The following is a 26,583-nucleotide window of genomic DNA, read 5'->3' on the forward strand; positions in this document are numbered from 1 at the left end:
CTCAAACTGCTTAGAAAATTCATCATGTAATAAGGGAACCTGTCGATGTGATGGTCACTACGAAGAAACTACCAAAAAATGTCATAAATTAGTGAAAAGTAAGACATAATTTAATTTAACGTTATGATTTACTTCTTTAGCTTCTTGATACATAATATGGCTTCAGATATCGATGATTCATGCACTGATCACGATGATTGTAAAAAAATTCCATTTACCCAATGTGTTGATGAGAAATGTCAGTGTCTACCGAATTTCGAGCGAAAAGGCGACGTTTGTAAAGGACTTCCAGGCGCCAATTGTACGGCTGACTCAAACTGCTTAGAAAATTCATCATGTAATAAGGGAACCTGTCGATGTGATGATCACTACGAAGAAACTACCAAAGAATGTCATAAATTAGTGAAAAGTAAGACATAATTTAATTTAACGTTATGATTTACTTCTTCAGCTACTAAATACATGATATGGGTTTAGATATCGATGATTCATGCACTGATCACGATGATTGTAAGAAAATTCCATTTACTCAATGTGTTGATGAGAAATGTCAGTGTCTACCGAACTTCGAGCGAAAAGGCGACGTTTGTAAAGGACTTCCAGGCGCCAATTGTACGGCTGACTCAAACTGCTTAGAAAATTCATCATGTAATAAGGGAACCTGTCGATGTGATGGTCACTACGAAGAAACTACCAAAAAATGTCATAAATTAGTGAAAAGTAAGACATAATTTAATTTAACGTTATGATTTACTTCTTTAGCTTCTTGATACATAATATGGCTTTAGATATCGATGATTCATGCACTGATCACGATGATTGTAAAAAAATTCCATTTACCCAATGTGTTGATGAGAAATGTAAGTGTCTACCGAACTTCGAGCGAAAAGGCGACGTTTGTAAAGGACTTCCAGGCACCAATTGTACGGCTGACTCAAACTGCTTAGAAAATTCATCATGTAATAAGGGAACCTGTCGATGTGATGATCACTACGAAGAAACTACCAAAGAATGTCATAAATTAGTGAAAAGTAAGACATAATTTAATTTAACGTTATGATTTACTTCTTCAGCTACTAAATACATGATATGGGTTTAGATATCGATGATTCATGCACTGATCACGATGATTGTAAGAAAATTCCATTTACTCAATGTGTTGATGAGAAATGTCAGTGTCTACCGAACTTCGAGCGAAAAGGCGACGTTTGTAAAGGACTTCCAGGCGCCAATTGTACGGCTGACTCAAACTGCTTAGAAAATTCATCATGTAATAAGGGAACCAGTCGATGTGATGATCACTACGAAGAAACTACCAAAGAATGTCATGAATTAGTGAAAAGTAAGACATAATTTAATTTAACGTTATGATTTACTTCTTTAGCTTCTTGATACATAATATGGCTTTAGATATCGATGATTCATGCACTGATCACGATGATTGTAAAAAAATTCCATTTACCCAATGTGTTGATGAGAAATGTCAGTGTCTACCGAACTTCGAGCGAAAAGGCGACGTTTGTAAAGGACTTCCAGGCACCAATTGTACGGCTGACTCAAACTGCTTAGAAAATTCATCATGTAATAAGGGAACCTGTCGATGTGATGATCACTACGAAGAAACTACCAAAGAATGTCATAAATTAGTGAAAAGTAAGACATAATTTAATTTAACGTTATGATTTACTTCTTCAGCTACTAAATACATGATATGGGTTTAGATATCGATGATTCATGCACTGATCACGATGATTGTAAGAAAATTCCATTTACTCAATGTGTTGATGAGAAATGTCAGTGTCTACCGAACTTCGAGCGAAAAGGCGACGTTTGTAAAGGACTTCCAGGCACCAATTGTACGGCTGACTCAAACTGCTTAGAAAATTCATCATGTAATAAGGGAACCTGTCGATGTGATGATCACTACGAAGAAACTACCAAAGAATGTCATAAATTAGTGAAAAGTAAGACATAATTTAATTTAACGTTATGATTTACTTCTTCAGCTACTAAATACATGATATGGGTTTAGATATCGATGATTCATGCACTGATCACGATGATTGTAAGAAAATTCCATTTACTCAATGTGTTGATGAGAAATGTCAGTGTCTACCGAACTTCGAGCGAAAAGGCGACGTTTGTAAAGGACTTCCAGGCACCAATTGTACGGCTGACTCAAACTGCTTAGAAAATTCATCATGTAATAAGGGAACCTGTCGATGTGATGATCACTACGAAGAAACTACCAAAGAATGTCATAAATTAGTGAAAAGTAAGACATAATTTAATTTAACGTTATGATTTACTTCTTCAGCTACTAAATACATGATATGGGTTTAGATATCGATGATTCATGCACTGATCACGATGATTGTAAGAAAATTCCATTTACTCAATGTGTTGATGAGAAATGTCAGTGTCTACCGAACTTCGAGCGAAAAGGCGACGTTTGTAAAGGACTTCCAGGCGCCAATTGTACGGCTGACTCAAACTGCTTAGAAAATTCATCATGTAATAAGGGAACCTGTCGATGTGATGATCACTACGAAGAAACTACCAAAGAATGTCATAAATTAGTGAAAAGTAAGACATAATTTAATTTAACGTTATGATTTACTTCTTCAGCTACTAAATACATGATATGGGTTTAGATATCGATGATTCATGCACTGATCACGATGATTGTAAGAAAATTCCATTTACTCAATGTGTTGATGAGAAATGTCAGTGTCTACCGAACTTCGAGCGAAAAGGCGACGTTTGTAAAGGACTTCCAGGCACCAATTGTACGGCTGACTCAAACTGCTTAGAAAATTCATCATGTAATAAGGGAACCTGTCGATGTGATGATCACTACGAAGAAACTACCAAAGAATGTCATAAATTAGTGAAAAGTAAGACATAATTTAATTTAACGTTATGATTTACTTCTTCAGCTACTAAATACATGATATGGGTTTAGATATCGATGATTCATGCACTGATCACGATGATTGTAAGAAAATTCCATTTACTCAATGTGTTGATGAGAAATGTCAGTGTCTACCGAACTTCGAGCGAAAAGGCGACGTTTGTAAAGGACTTCCAGGCGCCAATTGTACGGCTGACTCAAACTGCTTAGAAAATTCATCATGTAATAAGGGAACCTGTCGATGTGATGATCACTACGAAGAAACTACCAAAGAATGTCATAAATTAGTGAAAAGTAAGACATAATTTAATTTAACGTTATGATTTACTTCTTTAGCTTCTTGATACATAATATGGCTTTAGATATCGATGATTCATGCACTGATCACGATGATTGTAAAAAAATTCCATTTACCCAATGTGTTGATGAGAAATGTCAGTGTCTACCGAACTTCGAGCGAAAAGGCGACGTTTGTAAAGGACTTCCAGGCACCAATTGTACGGCTGACTCAAACTGCTTAGAAAATTCATCATGTAATAAGGGAACCTGTCGATGTGATGGTCACTACGAAGAAACTACCAAAAAATGTCATAAATTAGTGAAAAGTAAGACATAATTTAATTTAACGTTATGATTTACTTCTTTAGCTTCTTGATACATAATATGGCTTTAGATATCGATGATTCATGCACTGATCACGATGATTGTAAAAAAATTCCATTTACCCAATGTGTTGATGAGAAATGTCAGTGTCTACCGAATTTCGAGCGAAAAGGCGACGTTTGTAAAGGACTTCCAGGCGCCAATTGTACGGCTGACTCAAACTGCTTAGAAAATTCATCATGTAATAAGGGAACCTGTCGATGTGATGATCACTACGAAGAAACTACCAAAGAATGTCATAAATTAGTGAAAAGTGAGACATAATTTAATTTAACGTTATGATTTACTTCTTCAGCTACTAAATACATGATATGGGTTTAGATATCGATGATTCATGCACTGATCACGATGATTGTAAGAAAATTCCATTTACCCAATGTGTTGATGAGAAATGTCAGTGTCTACTGAACTTCGAGCGAAAAGGCGACGTTTGTAAAGGACTTCCAGGCGCTAATTGTACGGCTGACTCAAACTGCTTTGAAAAATCATCATGTAATAAGGGAACCTGTCGATGTGATGATCACTACGAAGAAACTACCAAAGAATGTCATAAATTAGTGAAAAGTAAGACATAATTTAATTTAACGTTATGATTTACTTCTTCAGCTACTAAATACATGAAATGGGTTTAGATATCGATGATTCATGCACTGATCACGATGATTGTAAGAAAATTCCATTTACCCAATGTGTTGATGAGAAATGTAAGTGTCTACCGAACTTCGAGCGAAAAGGCGACGTTTGTAAAGGACTTCCAGGCACCAATTGTACGGCTGACTCAAACTGCTTAGAAAATTCATCATGTAATAAGGGAACCTGTCGATGTGATGATCACTACGAAGAAACTACCAAAGAATGTCATAAATTAGTGAAAAGTAAGACATAATTTAATTTAACGTTATGATTTACTTCTTCAGCTACTAAATACATGATATGGGTTTAGATATCGATGATTCATGCACTGATCACGATGATTGTAAGAAAATTCCATTTACTCAATGTGTTGATGAGAAATGTCAGTGTCTACCGAACTTCGAGCGAAAAGGCGACGTTTGTAAAGGACTTCCAGGCACCAATTGTACGGCTGACTCAAACTGCTTAGAAAATTCATCATGTAATAAGGGAACCTGTCGATGTGATGATCACTACGAAGAAACTACCAAAGAATGTCATAAATTAGTGAAAAGTAAGACATAATTTAATTTAACGTTATGATTTACTTCTTCAGCTACTAAATACATGATATGGGTTTAGATATCGATGATTCATGCACTGATCACGATGATTGTAAGAAAATTCCATTTACTCAATGTGTTGATGAGAAATGTCAGTGTCTACCGAACTTCGAGCGAAAAGGCGACGTTTGTAAAGGACTTCCAGGCACCAATTGTACGGCTGACTCAAACTGCTTAGAAAATTCATCATGTAATAAGGGAACCTGTCGATGTGATGATCACTACGAAGAAACTACCAAAGAATGTCATAAATTAGTGAAAAGTAAGACATAATTTAATTTAACGTTATGATTTACTTCTTCAGCTACTAAATACATGATATGGGTTTAGATATCGATGATTCATGCACTGATCACGATGATTGTAAGAAAATTCCATTTACTCAATGTGTTGATGAGAAATGTCAGTGTCTACCGAACTTCGAGCGAAAAGGCGACGTTTGTAAAGGACTTCCAGGCGCCAATTGTACGGCTGACTCAAACTGCTTAGAAAATTCATCATGTAATAAGGGAACCTGTCGATGTGATGATCACTACGAAGAAACTACCAAAGAATGTCATAAATTAGTGAAAAGTAAGACATAATTTAATTTAACGTTATGATTTACTTCTTTAGCTTCTTGATACATAATATGGCTTTAGATATCGATGATTCATGCACTGATCACGATGATTGTAAAAAAATTCCATTTACCCAATGTGTTGATGAGAAATGTCAGTGTCTACCGAACTTCGAGCGAAAAGGCGACGTTTGTAAAGGACTTCCAGGCACCAATTGTACGGCTGACTCAAACTGCTTAGAAAATTCATCATGTAATAAGGGAACCTGTCGATGTGATGATCACTACGAAGAAACTACCAAAGAATGTCATAAATTAGTGAAAAGTAAGACATAATTTAATTTAACGTTATGATTTACTTCTTCAGCTACTAAATACATGATATGGGTTTAGATATCGATGATTCATGCACTGATCACGATGATTGTAAGAAAATTCCATTTACTCAATGTGTTGATGAGAAATGTCAGTGTCTACCGAACTTCGAGCGAAAAGGCGACGTTTGTAAAGGACTTCCAGGCACCAATTGTACGGCTGACTCAAACTGCTTAGAAAATTCATCATGTAATAAGGGAACCTGTCGATGTGATGATCACTACGAAGAAACTACCAAAGAATGTCATAAATTAGTGAAAAGTAAGACATAATTTAATTTAACGATATGATTTACTTCTTCAGCTACTAAATACATGATATGGGTTTAGATATCGATGATTCATGCACTGATCACGATGATTGTAAGAAAATTCCATTTACTCAATGTGTTGATGAGAAATGTCAGTGTCTGCCGAACTTCGAGCGAAAAGGCGACGTTTGTAAAGGACTTCCAGGCGCCAATTGTACGGCTGACTCAAACTGCTTAGAAAATTCATCATGTAATAAGGGAACCTGTCGATGTGATGATCACTACGAAGAAACTACCAAAGAATGTCATAAATTAGTGAAAAGTAAGACATAATTTAATTTAACGTTATGATTTACTTCTTCAGCTACTAAATACATGATATGGGTTTAGATATCGATGATTCATGCACTGATCACGATGATTGTAAGAAAATTCCATTTACTCAATGTGTTGATGAGAAATGTCAGTGTCTACCGAACTTCGAGCGAAAAGGCGACGTTTGTAAAGGACTTCCAGGCGCCAATTGTACGGCTGACTCAAACTGCTTAGAAAATTCATCATGTAATAAGGGAACCTGTCGATGTGATGATCACTACGAAGAAACTACCAAAGAATGTCATAAATTAGTGAAAAGTAAGACATAATTTAATTTAACGTTATGATTTACTTCTTCAGCTACTAAATACATGATATGGGTTTAGATATCGATGATTCATGCACTGATCACGATGATTGTAAGAAAATTCCATTTACCCAATGTGTTGATGAGAAATGTCAGTGTCTACCGAACTTCGAGCGAAAAGGCGACGTTTGTAAAGGACTTCCAGGCACCAATTGTACGGCTGACTCAAACTGCTTAGAAAATTCATCATGTGATATGGGCACCTGTCAATGTGGTGGTCACTACGAAGGAACTACCAAAGAATGTCATAAATTAGTGAAAAGTAAGACATAATTGAATTTAACGTTATGATTTACTTCTTTAGCTTCTTGATACATAATATGGCTTTAGATATCGATGATTCATGCACTGATCACGATGATTGTAAAAAAATTCCATTTACCCAATGTGTTGATGAGAAATGTCAGTGTCTACCGAACTTCGAGCGAAAAGGCGACGTTTGTAAAGGACTTCCAGGCGCCAATTGTACGGCTGACTCAAACTGCTTAGAAAATTCATCATGTAATAAGGGAACCTGTCGATGTGATGGTCACTACGAAGAAACTACCAAAAAATGTCATAAATTAGTGAAAAGTAAGACATAATTTAATTTAACGTTATGATTTACTTCTTGAGCTTCTTGATACATAATATGGCTTCAGATATCGATGATTCATGCACTGATCACGATGATTGTAAAAAAATTCCATTTACCCAATGTGTTGATGAGAAATGTCAGTGTCTACCGAATTTCGAGCGAAAAGGCGACGTTTGTAAAGGACTTCCAGGCGCCAATTGTACGGCTGACTCAAACTGCTTAGAAAATTCATCATGTAATAAGGGAACCTGTCGATGTGATGATCACTACGAAGAAACTACCAAAGAATGTCATAAATTAGTGAAAAGTAAGACATAATTTAATTTAACGTTATGATTTACTTCTTCAGCTACTAAATACATGATATGGGTTTAGATATCGATGATTCATGCACTGATCACGATGATTGTAAGAAAATTCCATTTACTCAATGTGTTGATGAGAAATGTCAGTGTCTACCGAACTTCGAGAGAAAAGGCGACGTTTGTAAAGGACTTCCAGGCGCCAATTGTACGGCTGACTCAAACTGCTTAGAAAATTCATCATGTAATAAGGGAACCTGTCGATGTGATGGTCACTACGAAGAAACTACCAAAAAATGTCATAAATTAGTGAAAAGTAAGACATAATTTAATTTAACGTTATGATTTACTTCTTCAGCTTCTTGATACATAATATGGCTTTAGATATCGATGATTCATGTACTGATCACGATGATTGTAAAAAAATTCCATTTACCCAATGTGTTGATGAGAAATGTCAGTGTCTACCGAATTTCGAGCGAAAAGGCGACGTTTGTAAAGGACTTCCAGGCGCCAATTGTACGGCTGACTCAAACTGCTTAGAAAATTCATCATGTAATAAGGGAACCTGTCGATGTGATGATCACTACGAAGAAACTACCAAAGAATGTCATAAATTAGTGAAAAGTAAGACATAATTTAATTTAACGTTATGATTTACTTCTTCAGCTACTAAATACATGATATGGGTTTAGATATCGATGATTCATGCACTGATCACGATGATTGTAAGAAAATTCCATTTACCCAATGTGTTGATGAGAAATGTCAGTGTCTACTGAACTTCGAGCGAAAAGGCGACGTTTGTAAAGGACTTCCAGGCGCCAATTGTACGGCTGACTCAAACTGCTTAGAAAATTCATCATGTAATAAGGGAACCTGTCGATGTGATGATCACTACGAAGAAACTACCAAAGAATGTCATAAATTAGTGAAAAGTAAGACATAATTTAATTTAACGTTATGATTTACTTCTTCAGCTACTAAATACATGATATGGGTTTAGATATCGATGATTCATGCACTGATCACGATGATTGTAAGAAAATTCCATTTACCCAATGTGTTGATGAGAAATGTAAGTGTCTACCGAACTTCGAGCGAAAAGGCGACGTTTGTAAAGGACTTCCAGGCACCAATTGTACGGCTGACTCAAACTGCTTAGAAAATTCATCATGTGATATGGGCACCTGTCAATGTGGTGGTCACTACGAAGGAACTACCAAAGAATGTCATAAATTAGTGAAAAGTAAGACATAATTGAATTTAACGTTATGATTTACTTCTTTAGCTTCTTGATACATAATATGGCTTTAGATATCGATGATTCATGCACTGATCACGATGATTGTAAAAAAATTCCATTTACCCAATGTGTTGATGAGAAATGTAAGTGTCTACTGAACTTCGAGCGAAAAGGCGACGTTTGTAAAGGACTTCCAGGCGCCAATTGTACGGCTGACTCAAACTGCTTAGAAAATTCATCATGTAATAAGGGAACCTGTCGATGTGATGATCACTACGAAGAAACTACCAAAGAATGTCATAAATTAGTGAAAAGTAAGACATAATTTAATTTAACGTTATGATTTACTTCTTCAGCTACTAAATACATGATATGGGTTTAGATATCGATGATTCATGCACTGATCACGATGATTGTAAGAAAATTCCATTTACCCAATGTGTTGATGAGAAATGTAAGTGTCTACCGAACTTCGAGCGAAAAGGCGACGTTTGTAAAGGACTTCCAGGCACCAATTGTACGGCTGACTCAAACTGCTTAGAAAATTCATCATGTGATATGGGCACCTGTCAATGTGGTGGTCACTACGAAGGAACTACCAAAGAATGTCATAAATTAGTGAAAAGTAAGACATAATTTAATTTAACGTTATGATTTACTTCTTTAGCTTCTTGATACATAATATGGCTTTAGATATCGATGATTCATGCACTGATCACGATGATTGTAAAAAAATTCCATTTACCCAATGTGTTGATGAGAAATGTCAGTGTCTACCGAACTTCGAGCGAAAGGGCGACGTTTGTAAAGGACTTCCAGGCGCCAATTGTACGGCTGACTCAAACTGCTTAGAAAATTCATCATGTAATAAGGGAACCTGTCGATGTGATGGTCACTACGAAGAAACTACCAAAAAATGTCATAAATTAGTGAAAAGTAAGACATAATTTAATTTAACGTTATGATTTACTTCTTTAGCTTCTTGATACATAATATGGCTTTAGATATCGATGATTCATGCACTGATCACGATGATTGTAAAAAAATTCCATTTACCCAATGTGTTGATGAGAAATGTCAGTGTCTACCGAATTTCGAGCGAAAAGGCGACGTTTGTAAAGGACTTCCAGGCGCCAATTGTACGGCTGACTCAAACTGCTTAGAAAATTCATCATGTAATAAGGGAACCTGTCGATGTGATGATCACTACGAAGAAACTACCAAAGAATGTCATAAATTAGTGAAAAGTAAGACATAATTTAATTTAACGTTATGATTTACTTCTTCAGCTACTAAATACATGATATGGGTTTAGATATCGATGATTCATGCACTGATCACGATGATTGTAAAAAAATTCCATTTACCCAATGTGTTGATGAGAAATGTCAGTGTCTACCGAACTTCGAGCGAAAAGGCGACGTTTGTAAAGGACTTCCAGGCGCCAATTGTACGGCTGACTCAAACTGCTTAGAAAATTCATCATGTAATAAGGGAACCTGTCGATGTGATGGTCACTACGAAGAAACTACCAAAAAATGTCATAAATTAGTGAAAAGTAAGACATAATTTAATTTAACGTTATGATTTACTTCTTTAGCTTCTTGATACATAATATGGCTTTAGATATCGATGATTCATGCACTGATCACGATGATTGTAAAAAAATTCCATTTACCCAATGTGTTGATGAGAAATGTCAGTGTCTACCGAATTTCGAGCGAAAAGGCGACGTTTGTAAAGGACTTCCAGGCGCCAATTGTACGGCTGACTCAAACTGCTTAGAAAATTCATCATGTAATAAGGGAACCTGTCGATGTGATGACCACTACGAAGAAACTACCAAAGAATGTCATAAATTAGTGAAAAGTAAGATATAATTTAATTTAACGTTATGATTTACTTCTTCAGCTACTAAATACATGATATGGGTTTAGATATCGATGATTCATGCACTGATCACGATGATTGTAAGAAAATTCCATTTACCCAATGTGTTGATGAGAAATGTCAGTGTCTACTGAACTTCGAGCGAAAAGGCGACGATTGTAAAGGACTTCCAGGCGCCAATTGTACGGCTGACTCAAACTGCTTAGAAAATTCATCATGTAATAAGGGAACCTGTCGATGTGATGATCACTACGAAGAAACTACCAAAGAATGTCATAAATTAGTGAAAAGTAAGACATAATTTAATTTAACGTTATGATTTACTTCTTCAGCTACTAAATACATGATATGGGTTTAGATATCGATGATTCATGCACTGATCACGATGATTGTAAGAAAATTCCATTTACTCAATGTGTTGATGAGAAATGTCAGTGTCTACCGAACTTCGAGCGAAAAGGCGACGTTTGTAAAGGACTTCCAGGCGCCAATTGTACGGCTGACTCAAACTGCTTAGAAAATTTATCATGTAATATGGGCACCTGTCAATGTGGTGGTCACTACGAAGGAACTACCAAAGAATGTCATACATTAGTGAAAAGTAAGACATAATTTAATTTAACGTTATGATTTACTTCTTTAGCTTCTTGATACATAATATGGGTTTAGATATCGATGATTCATGCACTGATCACCTTGATTGTAAAAAAATTCCATTTACCCAATGTGTTGATGAGAAATGTCAGTGTCTACCGAACTTCGAGCGGAAAGGTGACGTTTGTAAAGGACTTCTAGGCGCCAATTGTACGTCCGACTTCAACTGCTTAGCAAATTTATCATGTAATAACGGCACCTGTCAATGTGATGGTCACTACGACGGATCTCCAAAGGAATCTTATAAATTAGTGGAAAGTAAGACCTATTTCAATCTTACTCTATCGTTTACTCTTACAGCGGTTTGACTTTTACTCACTGTTTACTATTTATTTTTTTCTTAATTTGTATTTTAAATATTTTACGTTATGTATTTAAGTTTTTGTGTCATCTTGTATCTTTTCCTGATCAGCGAACCAGTACCTGTTCACTTATGCATTTTTATACTTTTTTTTCGAAATCTAGACATATAAATACATGAAGTGATCGGGTACTGAACCTTTTACCTTATCTCTTTCCATTAGTTTATTTTAGTTTTTGCAGCCGATTATGAGTTATTATCACGGTGTAACGGATATCGTTTTTTTTTTGTTATAGCATTTGCAGATTTGATCACCGAGATCGTTAAAAAATCACACCATTTTAAAACGATCGTCCTTAATACTTTCCAATGGTTGTATTCTGCGATGTGTAATCGTTCAGTATAAATTCAACTCGTTACTTTAATTTCAAAATATTTCATTATTCTGTATAATATCTATCACAGTAAGTTATAATGAAAATAATTCCATACTTTGAGTTATTATTTAATTGATTACGTGATTTACTTGATTTGGTTTTTTTTTGTACTCTAATCTAAAACACAGATATGAAATCGAACAGTTTTAATATTTTTTTTGTTCAACGAACATTTTTTTTATTGAACCAACATACATACAAAATTATAATTACATAACTCTCAATATCTATAATTGTTTATTTTTTTACAATTTTATTCAAACGACTAACCAGTAGATTGGCATACAAAGGAAATTTTTTCATAATTGTACTCTCGGGAATCATTAATATCTCATCATAATGTTGTTTTGATGCTGTCAACTTACTCTCGACATCATTCATTAATTCATTAAACGTCAAATCCACCCCAATGTGAGTAGTTTCCATTTTTTTAATTTCCTCAAGACATTTGAACCGTAAATTTTTTAACTTTACATCTTCAAGTATGATATTAAAATTTTTTTTATGCACAAATACCCCAGCTGTTTTCAATTTAACAATATGTTTTTTTAGTAATTCACATGTTGATTCATCATCGCAGTAATCAAGCGCTATCTTATTTTCACTATTAAGTTTATTAACATCTATACCAGCGTTAAGTAGTTCCTGGACAATCTCATCGTCGGGATGTAAAACAGCAAGATGAAGCGCAGTATCTTCTTGATCAGTGACAGCATCAATATTGGCACCATTTTCTATTAAAATCTTTACAGCTTGACGATGCTTAAATATAACGGCAATTAGAAGTGATGTGAACCGATAGTACGGAGAGTCTTTATCCTCAACGGGCAAATTAATATCAGCACCATGTCTAATGAGAGTTTCAATTATTTTGGGGTTCCCAAGAGTTGAAGCAGAAAAAATTGGCCAACTGAATAATTTTATTTTGGCATTGACATCGACATTTTTTTTCACAAGTAATTCAACTATCTCTTCATTATTTGTTTCAATTGCAAGATGTAGGGGTGTGCAACCGGTTCTTATCTCATCATCGCAAGCAGCATTTACGTCAGCACCTTTATCTATCAATAATTTGATCGCTTCATTATTGAGACTTTCTATCGCCGTATGTAACGGTGTCCAAACAAAGGAACCTCTTGGACTGTTTATATCCGCGCCATTGTCGATTAACTTTTTGACAATTCTAATATTTTCACGAGTCACAGCAATGTGAAGAGGTGTACCCCAGTCATCATTGTTGATATTTAAGTTTGCTTTTTTCTTTAATAAGTAATCTAACAATTCTTCATTAGAAGTATCAGCAGCTATATGAACAAAAGTCCAATTTCTTTCTTCGCAATAAGTTAGAATAGAGTTAACATCAATGCCTTTTTTTTCTATCCAATCTTTGATTGCTTTAAGATCTAGGTCTTCGCCAAAAGTTAATTTTTTTTTATCTCGACTCATTGTTTTTCCCAATAAATTATTCTATATTATTCCGATAGTTAAGGTAAAATTATTATGTAGTCAATGATGGTAATTTGCTGAAACAAAGTTTTTTTTTTTTTAATACGACTTGAGGATTAAAAGGATAGCAACGAAAAGTGTTAAGTTTTAAATAAATACGGAAATCATTATTTTCAGTTAAATTTTCTTAAATAGATTTTCACAAGTAATTATGAGGTTTCGGCACTTTTGAATGGATTCTATTAGAATTTCAAGATATGATCCTCACAATAAATTATAAATTAATAATCTTAAGGCTCATTATAAAATTACTTACTTGATAATTCAAATCTATATAATCTCATAATGTTACAAAACGATACATTTATAAAGAGTTCACATGCTCACGTGTTTACAAGTTTTACAATTGCAAACTCTAAAATAAGTCGATTATCAATTTCAATGTCATTTGCGATATCTCGTACTAATCGAGATCTATTATAATGGCATCTATATTACTAATCGGAAACCATCAGGCGTAATTGTCTATTTGTACAACGGATGGTAATGATGGAAATACATAGAATGTCGCCATCTACAGTAGAGGGCTCGCTGTGCTTTCACTATCTCGAAAACCGCCAAAATCCTGATTCGTATTGTTACCATGATTGGAGGGATATGAAAGAAAGTTTCCAAGTGCCCAGAAAATCAGAGTTTTAGCTCAGAAATCGCAATAAATTTTTTGACATCTCGATGACGTACAGTATATCTAAAAAATTCCAATTCAACTTTTTAGCTCTCTTGTACGTAAAATAACATATTAATTTGACGTAAAAGTAAAGCTATTATTTTACATATAGTTTATATACTATTTTACGTGTAGGAGAGAAAAAAACATTGGAATGAAATGTTTTATGTTTCGCATCAATGGAGTTAAAATGTTAATCTAGAGAGTTCTCATCGAAGTCAATTTTTGCTACCTTAGTTTTGATCTAACGTATACGTGAAATATCCGCTTTATGTTGACTGTTAGTTAAGCTTAACTGGCTATTTTAGAGGGTGGATGGTTTGTCGAAAAATTTTTACCCGTTGTCTTAAGAAATCATGGAAATGTATGATTAAGAAAGTTGGATTTTCCAAATATTTATAAGAATTCTAGACAATAATTGTCTGTACCAATAAATTTGAATGGGAATCTGTTAGTATATTTATATAATCTTATAGAAACCCATAGGGTTTCATAAAAACTTAGTTGAAAATATTGTGACTTTATCGAAAAGTAAATAAGACCCTCTAAGACTTCCGGAAAATACTTTTTTCACTGTCTAAAACATCCGTTGTGGGAATTTTTAGAATTCTATAGGTTTCGGTGGAAATCCACGGAGAAAATTGTTCGGTCCTTATATGGAAATCCATGGAAAAAATTCCCATATTGGTAACGCCGTTTAAGAATACAAACGAAAACCCTTGGGATTCTGTAAAAGTCTTGTAGAAATCCGGCGGATCTAAATACAGGACTGTATAAAAATTTTTATAGGACTTATTATTACAAAGAAATAAAAGATCTTGTAATCTAATAACTCGTTAATGTTAGCTTATTTATTTTTTATCATTGTCCAAATTTAGAACTGTACTGTCAACAATGGAAAAAAACAGTCAAGTAATTTGGTGATCATAATAAAGAATGAACTATTAGATATTTCGAACAGTGGAATTTTTTAAAAATGATAACAATTCTTTTTTCTAAAGTCACTATAGGCTCAATTGAAAATGACGTATGTATAGTCGTGTCATTATCTATTTTTTGATAAATTCATAGAAATCATCACGCAGTTATTATGAGAGTACAAAGTTCAGCTTCAAAGTAACAACGAAATTATTTCCATCTATTTTTGATTTATTAAACAAATAAGAAGTGGAAATTTTTTTATACATTTCAGTACATATATATATCACCAACTTAATATGTCTATCATAAATTTATTATTTATTTGAGAAGACAAGATATCAGTTCGTCGTAAACGTAAAGTACTCTTAATAATTGTGAGTATATGGATTACTTTTATAAATAATTGGGATATTTGAATATAATTAAGATTAAATTAATTTTTTAATTTTATTTAATTAATTAAATAAAATAAATGTTAACGTCAGAATAATAATTATGGGATGGCATTTATGTCATAGAATATTTTTTAATAAAAAAATTTTGTTTGTAGCTTTTTTTTAACAGATTCGAAAAATGTTTAAATTCTACCCACTAATATTTGTTATGATTATGATGCATATCATAAATATTATGATAGAAACCAATGGTGAAATTGTGAAGATCGGCCAATGCAAAAGATTCATGGATTTTGTAAGTAAATATTATTCATTAAAATAGTTTTTATTGTAGTGAACGTTTTTTCCAAAAAATCTTTTTCGAATCCAACATAAAATAGTTAACTCCATTTTTTAGTTTTCACACTTTTTTTAAGATTTTAGTTCACTGTCTGCCTATTTAGAAAAAATTTAGAGCGATCATAAAGCACCCTCAGCACTTTCGCGCTTGAGGTGTGCAAAAAATAATATACATACATTATATATCTACATATATATGTGTATATAAGTTTGTTAATTAATAGTTAATATATTTGCGGATGTAAGTTAAGAAATGATATTTTATGGTTTTACCAAATTTTTTTTTTTTTTTTTTTTTTTCAGTGTAACAAAAATGAAGAGTGTTGTACTGGACGCTGCGATAATGTTGAATTTAATTTTCGCTGCAATTAAAATGTATATACCATACATTACGTAAAATTCAATAAATTATTATGAGATGATAAAAATTATTTTTTTTTATTATTAAAAACTAAGAAATTTTAAAATTATTAAGAAATAACTATATATTATAATATATATTACATTTTGAAATTGGGTCCGCCGTAGCTGCATAGGTTAAAGCTTTGGACAGCCTTAGCTGCTAAAAGGTTTAGTGTTTGAGTCCAGGACTTTATGATGACCATGGGTTTCTATATAAGTAATTTCTATAGAATTCGGGATATCTGGATTTCTATATTTAACGCCTATTGATACATAAATATCAATAATATGTGGATTTCCATAGGAACCTACGTGATAATCTCTATCAGGATCTATACTGGATTCCTCATATAGGAAACCATATGGGGATCCAACCAAAAACGTCATGTGGGAACCCACATAGGAACCTAGGCTAGATTCTCTTATAGATTTTTCTTGATAGGGTAAAGATAACTCACGTATGGCTTGTGACAGATTTGCTCAACAAGCGCTATGTATATATATATATCGTAGGATAAAGGAAGGCGTAAAGTAATGAGAGAGTATATTTTTAATAAATTTCTTGTGCAAGTTTTGCTCAAGAAATTCGTAAGTGATTTTACCAACAAGTCATGTGTAAGATATCTGCAATATTATTTCGTGCAATATCATGAGCAAGTAATACAAAAATCTTGATTAAATCTTTCACACATATCTTGCAACAGATTTATAGATATATCTAAACATAGTAAGAGTTTTCCGCAAGACAGTTTTACAAAATTAACACAAGACTGCTACTAAAATTGTCTTTTGTATTGTCTATTAAAAGGTTTTAGTGACCAGTGTCTTGACTAGTAACTTATAACGAAAGCTATTATGAGGGATATCGATCATTTTAATGATTTAATTTCAATGCCTATAATCAAATCGATAAAAATTTTAATTAATTTGAAATTAAACCGCGCCTTAGACTTGACACGGAATTGAAAAAAAAATAATCGAAAATAAAATCTTAATTAATACGCATGCGTATTGTTTTATCTCAAGTGCGCAAACTCAAATATATTTTATTTTACACCCCCATATGTACATAGGGGTTTGTATTGTATGTACCGTAATATTGTAGTGTATAGAAAAGTATCAAAAAGGGATGATACTGACTATTAATAATTTTTTTCATCTTATCCCGGGGTGTTCAGTGGCAACCGTGGTGCCTTTTCGGTTTGTGCAAGTTTACACATGAATATGATCATTACTAATATTAATATTAATAACAATAATAAAATCTATTCAAACGATAATATAAATATATGTAATAATATTTACAATAATTACAGTAAGAAAAATAACAGTATTAATTTAAGAGTGATGTTATGATAAAATGGAACGTGAATTTATATTTAAAATAAATTAATAATTAATGTGCCAAAATAAGTGGACATATATATTTATTAAATAATAAATAATGTGCCGAAATATCATCGAGTCTTATTTGTTATCTTATAAATGATGATTAATATTAATATTAATTGGTAAAGTTATTAAAAGATTATATTTAGGGTGAAATTTATTCGAATAAATAATTTATGAGAATAAATTTAATATGTGGTTGTGAAATATACCTATTAAATATAGATCAATAAGTTTATTATATATTCAAGGATTCTATTCCTGATATAAAAGTATTATTTTTAATAAATATATATACGAATTTATAGTCTTTTTTATTAACGATATAATTTTTTACTACAAAATTATTAATAAATTTAAAAAAATATATTTTCTGGATAAGTTATAAAATTTATACATAAGAAAAAAAATTTAATTAAAATGCGTCGAAACTAGAGATTTCAAGCTACAAAATGCTTTTTTTTTTATACGATTATTTTTCACGAAGTTACAGCCTTGCAAAAATCACTAAAAAATTCCAAAATTTTTCTGTTCCTTTAATTTATGGTATGAGTGTATATTCAAAATACAATCTATAAAAATTTCGTAGATAGGAAAGTTTTAAAAATAATTTTTATTAAAGACCAGAAACAATACTCAGATTCGATCAAATTTAAAAAATGATCATATATGATCACGTATAATGCCATAGGATCATATCTGTTCATATATGGTGATACATGATAATTTATAATCTCACACATCATGTGATTATAATTTATCATATGATCACGCACGGTTATTTATGATCATACTTTATTATGTTCAATCATGCATGAAAATGCTTGGTTCAATATGATCATAAACGGCCAGGCATGGTTAAACATGGTCACAAACAATCATGCATCATCAAATATACTTATATTTGACCTGCATGGTAATTTATGATCATATATATGATGAAATATGGTCATGCAGGGTTAAAGGTGATGGTCATAAATGACCATGCATGATTAAACATGATCACAAATAATCATGCATTATCAAATATGATCATTTCTAAGTATTTTGATTCTAGAAATTTACGAATATATAAAATCAAGTAATTCATTCATAAATTCAAATCTACATAAAATAACTTCAAAATTGGAATAAAAATCATTTTTATCCCACATGTATATAAATTCATAATTCATAGTTCGTTTTTATATTAATAATATCTCAACCAATTAAATATTTAATAAAATAAAAAATCATCCAAAAATTCATTTCCAAAAATAAATAAAATAAAATTGATAGTATTGATAATGATTATTATTAGTAATATATCCGTATATATATTTATATATCAGTAGCTTAGATAATTTTAGATATTTAGTAATTCGCGGTTTTTTTTATACTAAGATAAAAGAAGTAAACAATTGTGCGTCGTCGTGAAAGCGCGCGCATCTCGTTGCCCAATTGTCTATCCACTGTGGTCGTTATCGTCGTTATTGCTCTACTCCTATCGTCTATAAATGAGGGATGGACTATAAACTACAAATAGGGCTATAGGGCACATAGGGTATATACATACGCCACATATATATACATATATCCATACGTATATATCTTCCTATACATAGACTCATACACTAGACTACAGAACACAGAATCATACAGTCCACTGTCCGCACATCAATCATAAATTTTCGTAAATCAATTAAACGTCCCAGCAATTTTATTAAAAAAAATAAAAAATAATTTAACTAAAATGTTCCATTTTTCATTTTTTTTAAATTTTAAACAATAAAATTTTTTTATTTTTAGATTCAATTAATTCTTAAAATATAATCGACGTCTTCCATGACGTCTTCCAATTAAATCTCACATATAAGACTTATTGATAATTCATAATTTTTATAATTAAAAAATATATTAAAATGATTATTATTGTGATAAGTGAGTGGTGGACACGAGGATTTTTATCAAATATTTATTGTGAAAATACTTAAATTATTTATTCAACTATAAATTATTTAATTAGTGTTTTTATTGATTCAATTATTTATCAACCAACAAATATATATACGTATATGTATATACAGATATATTGAATAATACATGGATGAGAAATAATACTTTCGAAAGTGTATCTATCCCATTGGGGTGGAGTTATAGGCAAGGGTTAATCGAGTGCTCTTTTAATCTCAAGTGTACGCGTGGATTTTCTCGTAACTGTTAAGTAACAAAAGAAAATAATTATCGTTTTTTTTCTTTTTCGCAACTGAAGAATGATTTGAAAATAGTTTTTGTTCCTTTTATTTTTTTTTAAATTATTTTTGAGTGAAAATATTTACAAAAATGGTTGATCTCAGTGGATATATTATCATACTTATTAATGATAATGGAAAAATTAAATTATATGGTAAGAATAATATTATTTTTAAATTGATTATTTTTTAATAATAATTGTTAAAGAATTAAATAGGTCATAAATTAATAATACTCGACGTAACGTGAGTTTTTTTTTTACGCTAGAGTGATAGTGGATATTAAAATTTCATCCTTGAATTATTTTGTCGTACGTTTTAATTATTTTTTTATATTTATAGTTTTTTAATTATGTTTTTATTTTCTCTTTCTATATATTTACAAAAAAAGTATGAACTAACTAATTTTTTTTTCGAGTACTAACAATTATTATTATTTTTTGTTTTTGGTTTTAATTAATTTACTAAATGGTTTTTAAATTAATAGGATCGTCAGCTGATAATGCTGAATATCCGGAAGTTAGTGACGAAATTTTGGAAGTCAATGGACGGACGTTGGAAAATGCTACTGATGCAGAAGTTAGTCAGCATATTCATCAGGTTAATAATTTTTCAAATTATTTAATATGTAAATTTATCGGGGCCCTAGTTTATAATAATTTATGACTTTTATACTTTAAATCGATGAATTTTCTATAATAAAAGTATAAAGTAAATAATTTTATGTATTTAGAATATACAAGTCAATTTTTTTCTAATTGTTACTATTTTACCCATTTTGAATTTTAAAAATTTTCACGCCACAGAAATTTTCGTAATTTCGAATTTCTGAACTGCCCAAATTATATAAACACTCCAAAAAATTATAGTTTCTACTGTACTTTCGATGTAATTATTACAATTGCGAAGTGTATAATTTTTATCATGCTTATATATTAACAATGACAGTACGCATCGTTGTTCTTATTATGTGCTATGGTAATCGTTACCATCTTACTTTATTAATATTTGCACTGATAAAGTAACTGCTTTGAATAGCAACTAAAGTAGTAAAAATTGTTGCATAATAATTATTATTATATATACGTAACAGTTCTCGGGAAAAAATGATCAGACCTGATCAGACATGAAAAATGACCGCGCATGATCAGACCTGACATCAGACGTGAACAGGCATGATTGACATGAACAGACATGATCAGGCCTGAATGTAGTTAACGCTTCAGACATGATCATGCATGAACAGTGATGATCATGTCTAACTACAGGACTGATCATACATGAACAGACATGATCATGTCAAATTTTAGGCCTGATCATACATGAACAGGCATAGTCATGTCTGGACATTTTTTCCCGGGTTGCTATTACTCAAGAATAGTAAATATTACCAGTTTTCATTATCGAGCCACGGTAATTTTGACTTTTGACCCAAGTAAAATCTACTGAGTATTTACAATTCTTACTTATAGAACAGTAATATTTACTTGTCAAAAGTAAAAATTATCGTGTTCCGTTCACGATTTCACACAATCTATTTCACAGTAGCTATTACTCTATAAAAGTGGATATGTTTTATCATTTTTTCTCCACTGGAGCACAATCATTTTTTACTTTTGACCACAGTAAAATTTACTGTTCCATAAATAAAAATTTCTGCTATAAATTGAAAATTACTGAGCAGTTGTAACTTTTACTCATAGAACAGTAATCTTTACTTGTCAAAAGTAAAAATTATCATGCTCCATTAGCAGTTCAAGTTTATTTTATACACAGTAATTATTACTGAATTTTGAAGTCGATTTTTTTATACAACTTTTTTTCTGTATTAAAATATAAAATATTATTAATTTCCAAAAATTATGAAATCTTACTTATTTTTATAACTCAACTTTAAAATTAAACTCTAACTATTCATTTCTAATAATTTATAAAAAATATAAATGTATTATATCGAAAAAAACAAAAACCTACTTCCAAATAAAAACATTAAAAAAATCTGTATACAACTTTTTAATTACAGTGCATTAGATCAGGAACAATTAGTCTTCAGGTGACTCGAAGATCTGGTCATAAAATGAGTAAGTTCATAATTGCACAATATCAATTTTTAAAAACAATTAATAGAAAAAAAACTATTCAAAAAAAAATTATTTCCGTCATAACTCGGTACTGTTCGTGAACCATTCGACTGTTTCCGTATATCCACGAGTAGGTCCGTATAAATTCGGTACAACTCGGCCGTTATTCACGATCATTCGTTAGTTCCCGTAAGTCACGATTCCAGGTAAATAGCTCACGAGTTTTCAGGTGAAAATAAAAATTACTCTATACTACTGTACATTCTTACTAGCTTAGTGAATGTATTTGTTGTTGTATTATACATTAAATAAAGATAATAAATATATATAAATAATATAAGGATGACAAGGATAATAAATCATAGGTCAATTTGTATTGAACAGTGAATAAATACCGGTAATGCGGGAATGCAACCTTCGAATATTATATACCTATATATATATGCATGTATACATACATATATATTAACAATATATATTTATCTACAGTAGTATGGACTTTCATGTTTCACGATGTACCATTACATTAAATCAGTTGCTGTGATTCATTCATTACAAAATTTGATTTTAAAAACATTCCAACAATTTAATAATTATTTAATTATCTAAATTATAATTTTAAAAATTTATTTATTTATTATCAAATAGTGTTAAAAATTAAATTATTTATTAAGGTGAGAGTTTATCAACACATATATTTAAGAATTATTATTAAGTTTTAAATATTTTTTTTTTTAAACATATGCAGGTTTTTTTTCTGTTTCATCTCAAATATATTTGTAATTAGTAATTATATATACCGTGACTATCCACGCTTTTTAACACATTTAGAACAACATATGGATTTTTATATAATTTTTTTTTTTTTTTTTTTTTTTTATAATAATAATTATTATTATGCTCGGATAAAATAATAAATTTTGAAAAAATTTTTCTGTAGCGAAATTTATTCTGGTTTCGAGTAGAATAGATTTTGTAAAAATAAATTTTAAAAAAATGTTTATATATTTTTGTGTATATATTTAAAATGAATGGTTTCAACGTGTGATAAATTGTACAGTTAGGAAACTGGTTTTTGAGGACCAAATATAATTTAATGGCGAATTGTTTGTGACGTATTATTATTTTTTAATATAAATGTATATACATATTTATTTTTTTTTTTTAATATAAGGTCATAATAATTATTGTGTCATAGGAATTTGAATAATTATCAAATTAATTGTCATTTTATTTGTTATGTTTTGTTTTGTTTTCAAGTCAAAGGGACGGAATTTACTTTCACTTTTTATTTAAAAAAAAAATGATATTGATTATTTATAAGAACCATGTAGAGTAATTTGAGTTCGTGATTTTATTAGAAATTATTTATAGAAGTAAAAATATAAAATTTATAAGCAACTAACTTAATAAAGCAGTAATTTTTTATGGAAGTTTATATTTCTTTGATTTCCAATGAAAATTTTGGCAAAACTATTGAAATACAATGAAAGTGACAAAGGACATTTTTTTAGGAAATTCAATTTTCTATCAAAAAGGTATTAATAATTTTTTTTGTAAACTGAATAGTTTAGATGCTAGACGATTTTTAAGAAGATTCAACTTTTATGAAAATTATGATTTTAGTTTATAATTTGAAATTTTGGCTGTACTATCAAAAATATGACTAAAATATGCAATTATTTTCTGTAGGAAATTGTATTCTTTACAAATAAGTATCTAATAGTTTTTTTCCAAATCTGATAATTTCAATGCTAGCAAATTTTCTATAATAATTTATTCTTTAATCATTTAAATTGAAATTCTGATTAAAATATTACAATTGCAACAAAAATGCCAAGAACATTTTTGTAGAAAATTGAATTCTCTAACAAAACATTTCTTTTTAACTTTTCCATGAATCCTATACTTTAACTCCCCTTGTAAAAAAAATTGTTAAAAAAGTGTTGACTATTCTAAACTTCAAAACGTGACACAACGAACTTTTTTTGAACGTTTTTTAATCTTTTGAAAATTCAAAAGAACAATCAATAGATATCCTGATATTATGAAGATGCTAAAATGAATAACGTTCAAAAATAGTTTAAAATCAGTTTTTTCTGAACGTATTTTGCACTGAAAAATGTTAATTTGTTTTATTAAGTCAATTGTTTTTTAAGGAGTTCGAAAATCGTTTAAAAAAAGTTCGTCAATATGTCACGTTTTGAAGTTTAGAATAGTCAGCACTTTTTTAACGTTTTTTCAACAATTTTTTTTTACACGGGCTATATTTAAAAATTTTATATCAAAAATTAAAAAAAACAAAAGTTAAATTCGTCTACTTCTATAATTTATTAATTAAATATTAAAGTCTTTCCAATTAACATCCATAAAGTTAAACCTATTCCCTAATCGAAAAATAAACCTTTTCATGAATAAATAATTTTTTAAAAAATGTCAAAAAAAAAAAATGTCCAATAGAACTCTTTTGTGATATTTATAATTCATGTATATTTTTTTTCAATTTATTTTTTCCTATTCTAGTTATTATCTTCAAGCTCTTCTTTTCTTATTCTTTATCATCTCGTCTTTTCACTCTCGAGACTTAAAATTCTTTTTTTATTTCTTATACTTTTTTTTTTATCATCAAAAAAAGAATCATCGCGATGGTTCCAAATATAAATGGGCTCTTTGCTCAACCTAGTTCATACAGTCTCAATGTAAAATACAGTCTACTGTTAAATATCGCTCATATATATACATTTATTATAAATAAAACCGCACATTAATAATATATAAATCGATAACAATAAATATGAATAAACATAATAACTTATGGCAAAATAATTTATTTAAAAAATTAATTTGTTGTGTAAATAATAATGATAATAATAATACAAAAAAAAATAATAATAATTTATTACATGATAATAATGATAAAGAATTTATAATAAATGATAATACTGATACTAATTGCCGTAATAGTTTATTTTTTGATATCGATAATATTAAATTTATTGATGATGATGAGGAAAATTATTTATCTGGTAACTTTTTTTTCTTTTTTTAAATGGATTAGTTTTTTAAAAATATTTTTCTTTTGTAATTAATTTTCATTGTGAAATATTAATAACATTTTTCATTGTCGTTAGAAGAATTGGATGGTCCAAATGCTGATAGAATACGCGATGCCTGGGTAATAGCATTAGAAAGGTAAAAAAAAAATATATATATTTTTAACATGAATATTTCGCATGATCCAAAAAGTAGAAGATCAACAATTTTCAGATGATTTTTTTTTCAAGAAATCAATTTAAAAAAATAAAACTAAAAATATGCACATGTAGAAAATTTAATAAACTATAAGCGCAATTTTTTTAAATATTTTTTTTTTATTATTTATAGTTTTGAAAAAAATCCAAAAATTATTAGACGCCGGCTAATTTATTATCATACATTTTGTTTTCAAAAATAAAAAATAAAATTGTTAATGTTTATTTTATTGTAGTATGTTATATTTATATATCAATATAAACTTAATATAAGTAAACTTGAAATAAAATAATGAATGTTGACTCCAATTTATTTTTACTAATTAATAATAGTGTAACTAATAATTATTTTTGATTACTAAGTTTATTGAAAAAAAAAAAGAAGAATGAACAGTATTTAAAAAAAAAAAGAAAAAAAAACAACAACAATTAATCTCTTCATGCATGCATTACCATGATAATGAATTTACTATTGCTATTGTTGTTCCAGAGGAGCAAGAGAACGTTTACAAAAATTACCAGCATTGAAAAAAATAAAACCACGTGATATCCAGGCAATATTACATCAACAGGTAATATTATTCATGAAAAAGTTTTTTTATCTATTTTTGTTTTTTTAGTTTTGTATAATTCAATTAAGCGGTATAAAATTATTTATATATATAATAGGCTAATTGTTGAAATTACTTCTTTATTTAACTAGCCTATTATTATCGAATTATGCTCATAAAACCATTAATTGTTTATGAAACAAAAAAAAAATTCACATTTAAGTTGAAACTCAATTGCGGTTTTAACCATTGACACAGTAATTTATACATATATATATATATATATATATATATATATATATATATATATATATATATATATATACATCTATATGCGATTATTGCTTATCTTTATCTCTTAATCTCTTTCCATATATACATATATGACATATATACGTTGCGGTGTAATTATATCGCATACCACGATAATTAAATCTGTGGATCGAAACGTCATTATTGCATAATATATATATATATATATATATATATATATATATTGTTTTTTCTTCTTCTAAACGTAATGTATTTAGTAGAAAAAATATATAAAAAAATGTACCAATTAATGCAAATAACATTTAATTAAAGTAACGTTAATTCCTTTTATCTTAAAACAATGCGCGGAGTTTTTTTTTCTTATACAAAAAAAATTTGAAACCTAGGTTTTCTAAATTAGTCATTATCAAATGCATTATTATAAATATCATCATGATATATTTAATAAAATTTAAATTTTGGAGAGCGAAATTTCGCTTATTACTAGACAGC

General features: G+C 30.0%; 6 protein-coding genes across 11 annotated transcripts in view; 5 read left to right on the top strand and 1 right to left on the bottom strand.

Moving 5' to 3' along the window:
- The first annotated feature begins 778 nt into the window (after positions 1-778).
- Positions 779-3,258, top strand: LOC130673320 (protein draper-like). The gene is made up of 9 exons (XM_057478293.1): positions 779-1,031; positions 1,100-1,342; positions 1,411-1,653; positions 1,722-1,964; positions 2,033-2,275; positions 2,344-2,586; positions 2,655-2,897; positions 2,966-3,208; positions 3,251-3,258. The coding sequence occupies exons 1-9, from the start codon at positions 779-781 to the stop codon at positions 3,256-3,258; spliced, it is 1,962 nt and encodes a 653-aa protein (XP_057334276.1).
- A 630-nt stretch (positions 3,259-3,888) lies between these two features.
- LOC130673321 (transmembrane cell adhesion receptor mua-3-like) lies at positions 3,889-6,990 on the top strand. The gene is made up of 11 exons (XM_057478294.1): positions 3,889-4,141; positions 4,210-4,452; positions 4,521-4,763; positions 4,832-5,074; positions 5,143-5,385; positions 5,454-5,696; positions 5,765-6,007; positions 6,076-6,318; positions 6,387-6,629; positions 6,698-6,940; positions 6,983-6,990. The coding sequence occupies exons 1-11, from the start codon at positions 3,889-3,891 to the stop codon at positions 6,988-6,990; spliced, it is 2,448 nt and encodes an 815-aa protein (XP_057334277.1).
- A 1,252-nt stretch (positions 6,991-8,242) lies between these two features.
- Positions 8,243-10,061, top strand: LOC130673322 (protein draper-like). Its single transcript, XM_057478295.1, has 6 exons — positions 8,243-8,495; positions 8,564-8,806; positions 8,875-9,117; positions 9,186-9,428; positions 9,497-9,739; positions 9,808-10,061. The coding sequence occupies exons 1-6, from the start codon at positions 8,243-8,245 to the stop codon at positions 10,059-10,061; spliced, it is 1,479 nt and encodes a 492-aa protein (XP_057334278.1).
- Positions 10,062-11,100: 1,039 nt separating this feature from the next.
- On the top strand, positions 11,101-16,334 carry LOC130673509 (uncharacterized). Of its 2 annotated transcripts, XR_008990896.1 has the most exons (6): positions 11,101-11,294; positions 11,363-11,605; positions 11,945-12,112; positions 15,451-15,553; positions 15,730-15,869; positions 16,217-16,334. XR_008990896.1 is itself a non-coding variant. In XM_057478531.1 (3 exons), exons 1-3 carry the CDS (start codon positions 11,228-11,230, stop codon positions 12,052-12,054), a joined length of 420 nt encoding a protein of 139 aa, XP_057334514.1. In that variant the 5' UTR covers positions 11,107-11,227; the 3' UTR covers positions 12,055-12,705. The 2 variants fall into 2 exon arrangements, 1 of the variants encoding a protein (XP_057334514.1); XM_057478531.1 differs by lacking the exons at positions 15,451-15,553; positions 15,730-15,869; positions 16,217-16,334 and having other exon boundaries at positions 11,107-11,294; positions 11,945-12,705.
- Positions 12,233-13,984, bottom strand: LOC130673508 (putative ankyrin repeat protein RF_0381). The gene is made up of 2 exons (XM_057478530.1): positions 13,848-13,984; positions 12,233-13,608 (listed from the first exon to the last, which is right to left on the bottom strand). Exon 2 carries the CDS (start codon positions 13,529-13,531, stop codon positions 12,323-12,325), a length of 1,209 nt encoding a protein of 402 aa, XP_057334513.1. The 5' UTR covers positions 13,532-13,608; positions 13,848-13,984; the 3' UTR covers positions 12,233-12,322.
- Positions 16,335-19,515: 3,181 nt separating the features above from the next.
- LOC130674055 (probable serine/threonine-protein kinase ndrD) overlaps positions 19,516-26,583 on the top strand; it is a 30,731-nt gene continuing 23,663 nt past the window's right edge. The window contains exons 1-5 of one of the 5 annotated variants that reach the window (XM_057479344.1): positions 19,516-20,090; positions 20,423-20,535; positions 21,959-22,016; positions 25,148-25,208; positions 25,758-25,839. In XM_057479344.1, the coding sequence (XP_057335327.1) occupies positions 20,027-20,090; positions 20,423-20,535; positions 21,959-22,016; positions 25,148-25,208; positions 25,758-25,839 (378 nt within the window). In that variant the 5' untranslated portion in view covers positions 19,516-20,026. Of the gene's footprint in view, positions 20,091-20,422; positions 20,536-21,958; positions 22,017-24,795; positions 25,043-25,147; positions 25,209-25,757; positions 25,840-26,583 lie in introns of those variants that run through there. The other 4 variants (XM_057479345.1, XM_057479349.1, XM_057479347.1 and 1 more) reach the window with 4 other exon arrangements.

This window comes from Microplitis mediator, chromosome 8 (assembly GCF_029852145.1).
Source record: "Microplitis mediator isolate UGA2020A chromosome 8, iyMicMedi2.1, whole genome shotgun sequence".
Lineage (NCBI taxonomy): Eukaryota > Metazoa > Arthropoda > Insecta > Hymenoptera > Braconidae > Microplitis > Microplitis mediator.

Excerpts from the sequence above, each read along its gene's own strand:
- LOC130673320 (XM_057478293.1), top strand. The coding sequence starts at position 779 with ATGGCTTTAGATATCGATGATTCATGCACTGATCACGATGATTGTAAA. Across the intron at positions 1,343-1,410 it reads ATGTCATGAATTAGTGAAAA|ATATCGATGATTCATGCACT; the intron begins GTAAGACATAAT and ends ATATGGCTTTAG. Across the intron at positions 1,965-2,032 it reads ATGTCATAAATTAGTGAAAA|ATATCGATGATTCATGCACT; the intron begins GTAAGACATAAT and ends ATATGGGTTTAG.
- LOC130673321 (XM_057478294.1), top strand. The coding sequence starts at position 3,889 with ATGGGTTTAGATATCGATGATTCATGCACTGATCACGATGATTGTAAG. Across the intron at positions 4,142-4,209 it reads ATGTCATAAATTAGTGAAAA|ATATCGATGATTCATGCACT; the intron begins GTAAGACATAAT and ends AAATGGGTTTAG. Across the intron at positions 5,386-5,453 it reads ATGTCATAAATTAGTGAAAA|ATATCGATGATTCATGCACT; the intron begins GTAAGACATAAT and ends ATATGGCTTTAG.
- LOC130673509 (XM_057478531.1), top strand. The coding sequence starts at position 11,228 with ATGGGCACCTGTCAATGTGGTGGTCACTACGAAGGAACTACCAAAGAA. Across the intron at positions 11,295-11,362 it reads ATGTCATACATTAGTGAAAA|ATATCGATGATTCATGCACT; the intron begins GTAAGACATAAT and ends ATATGGGTTTAG. Across the intron at positions 11,606-11,944 it reads ATCTTATAAATTAGTGGAAA|CATTTGCAGATTTGATCACC; the intron begins GTAAGACCTATT and ends TTTTTGTTATAG.
- LOC130673322 (XM_057478295.1), top strand. The coding sequence starts at position 8,243 with ATGGGTTTAGATATCGATGATTCATGCACTGATCACGATGATTGTAAG. Across the intron at positions 8,496-8,563 it reads ATGTCATAAATTAGTGAAAA|ATATCGATGATTCATGCACT; the intron begins GTAAGACATAAT and ends ATATGGGTTTAG. Across the intron at positions 9,429-9,496 it reads ATGTCATAAATTAGTGAAAA|ATATCGATGATTCATGCACT; the intron begins GTAAGACATAAT and ends ATATGGCTTTAG.
- LOC130673508 (XM_057478530.1), bottom strand. The coding sequence starts at position 13,531 with ATGAGTCGAGATAAAAAAAAATTAACTTTTGGCGAAGACCTAGATCTT.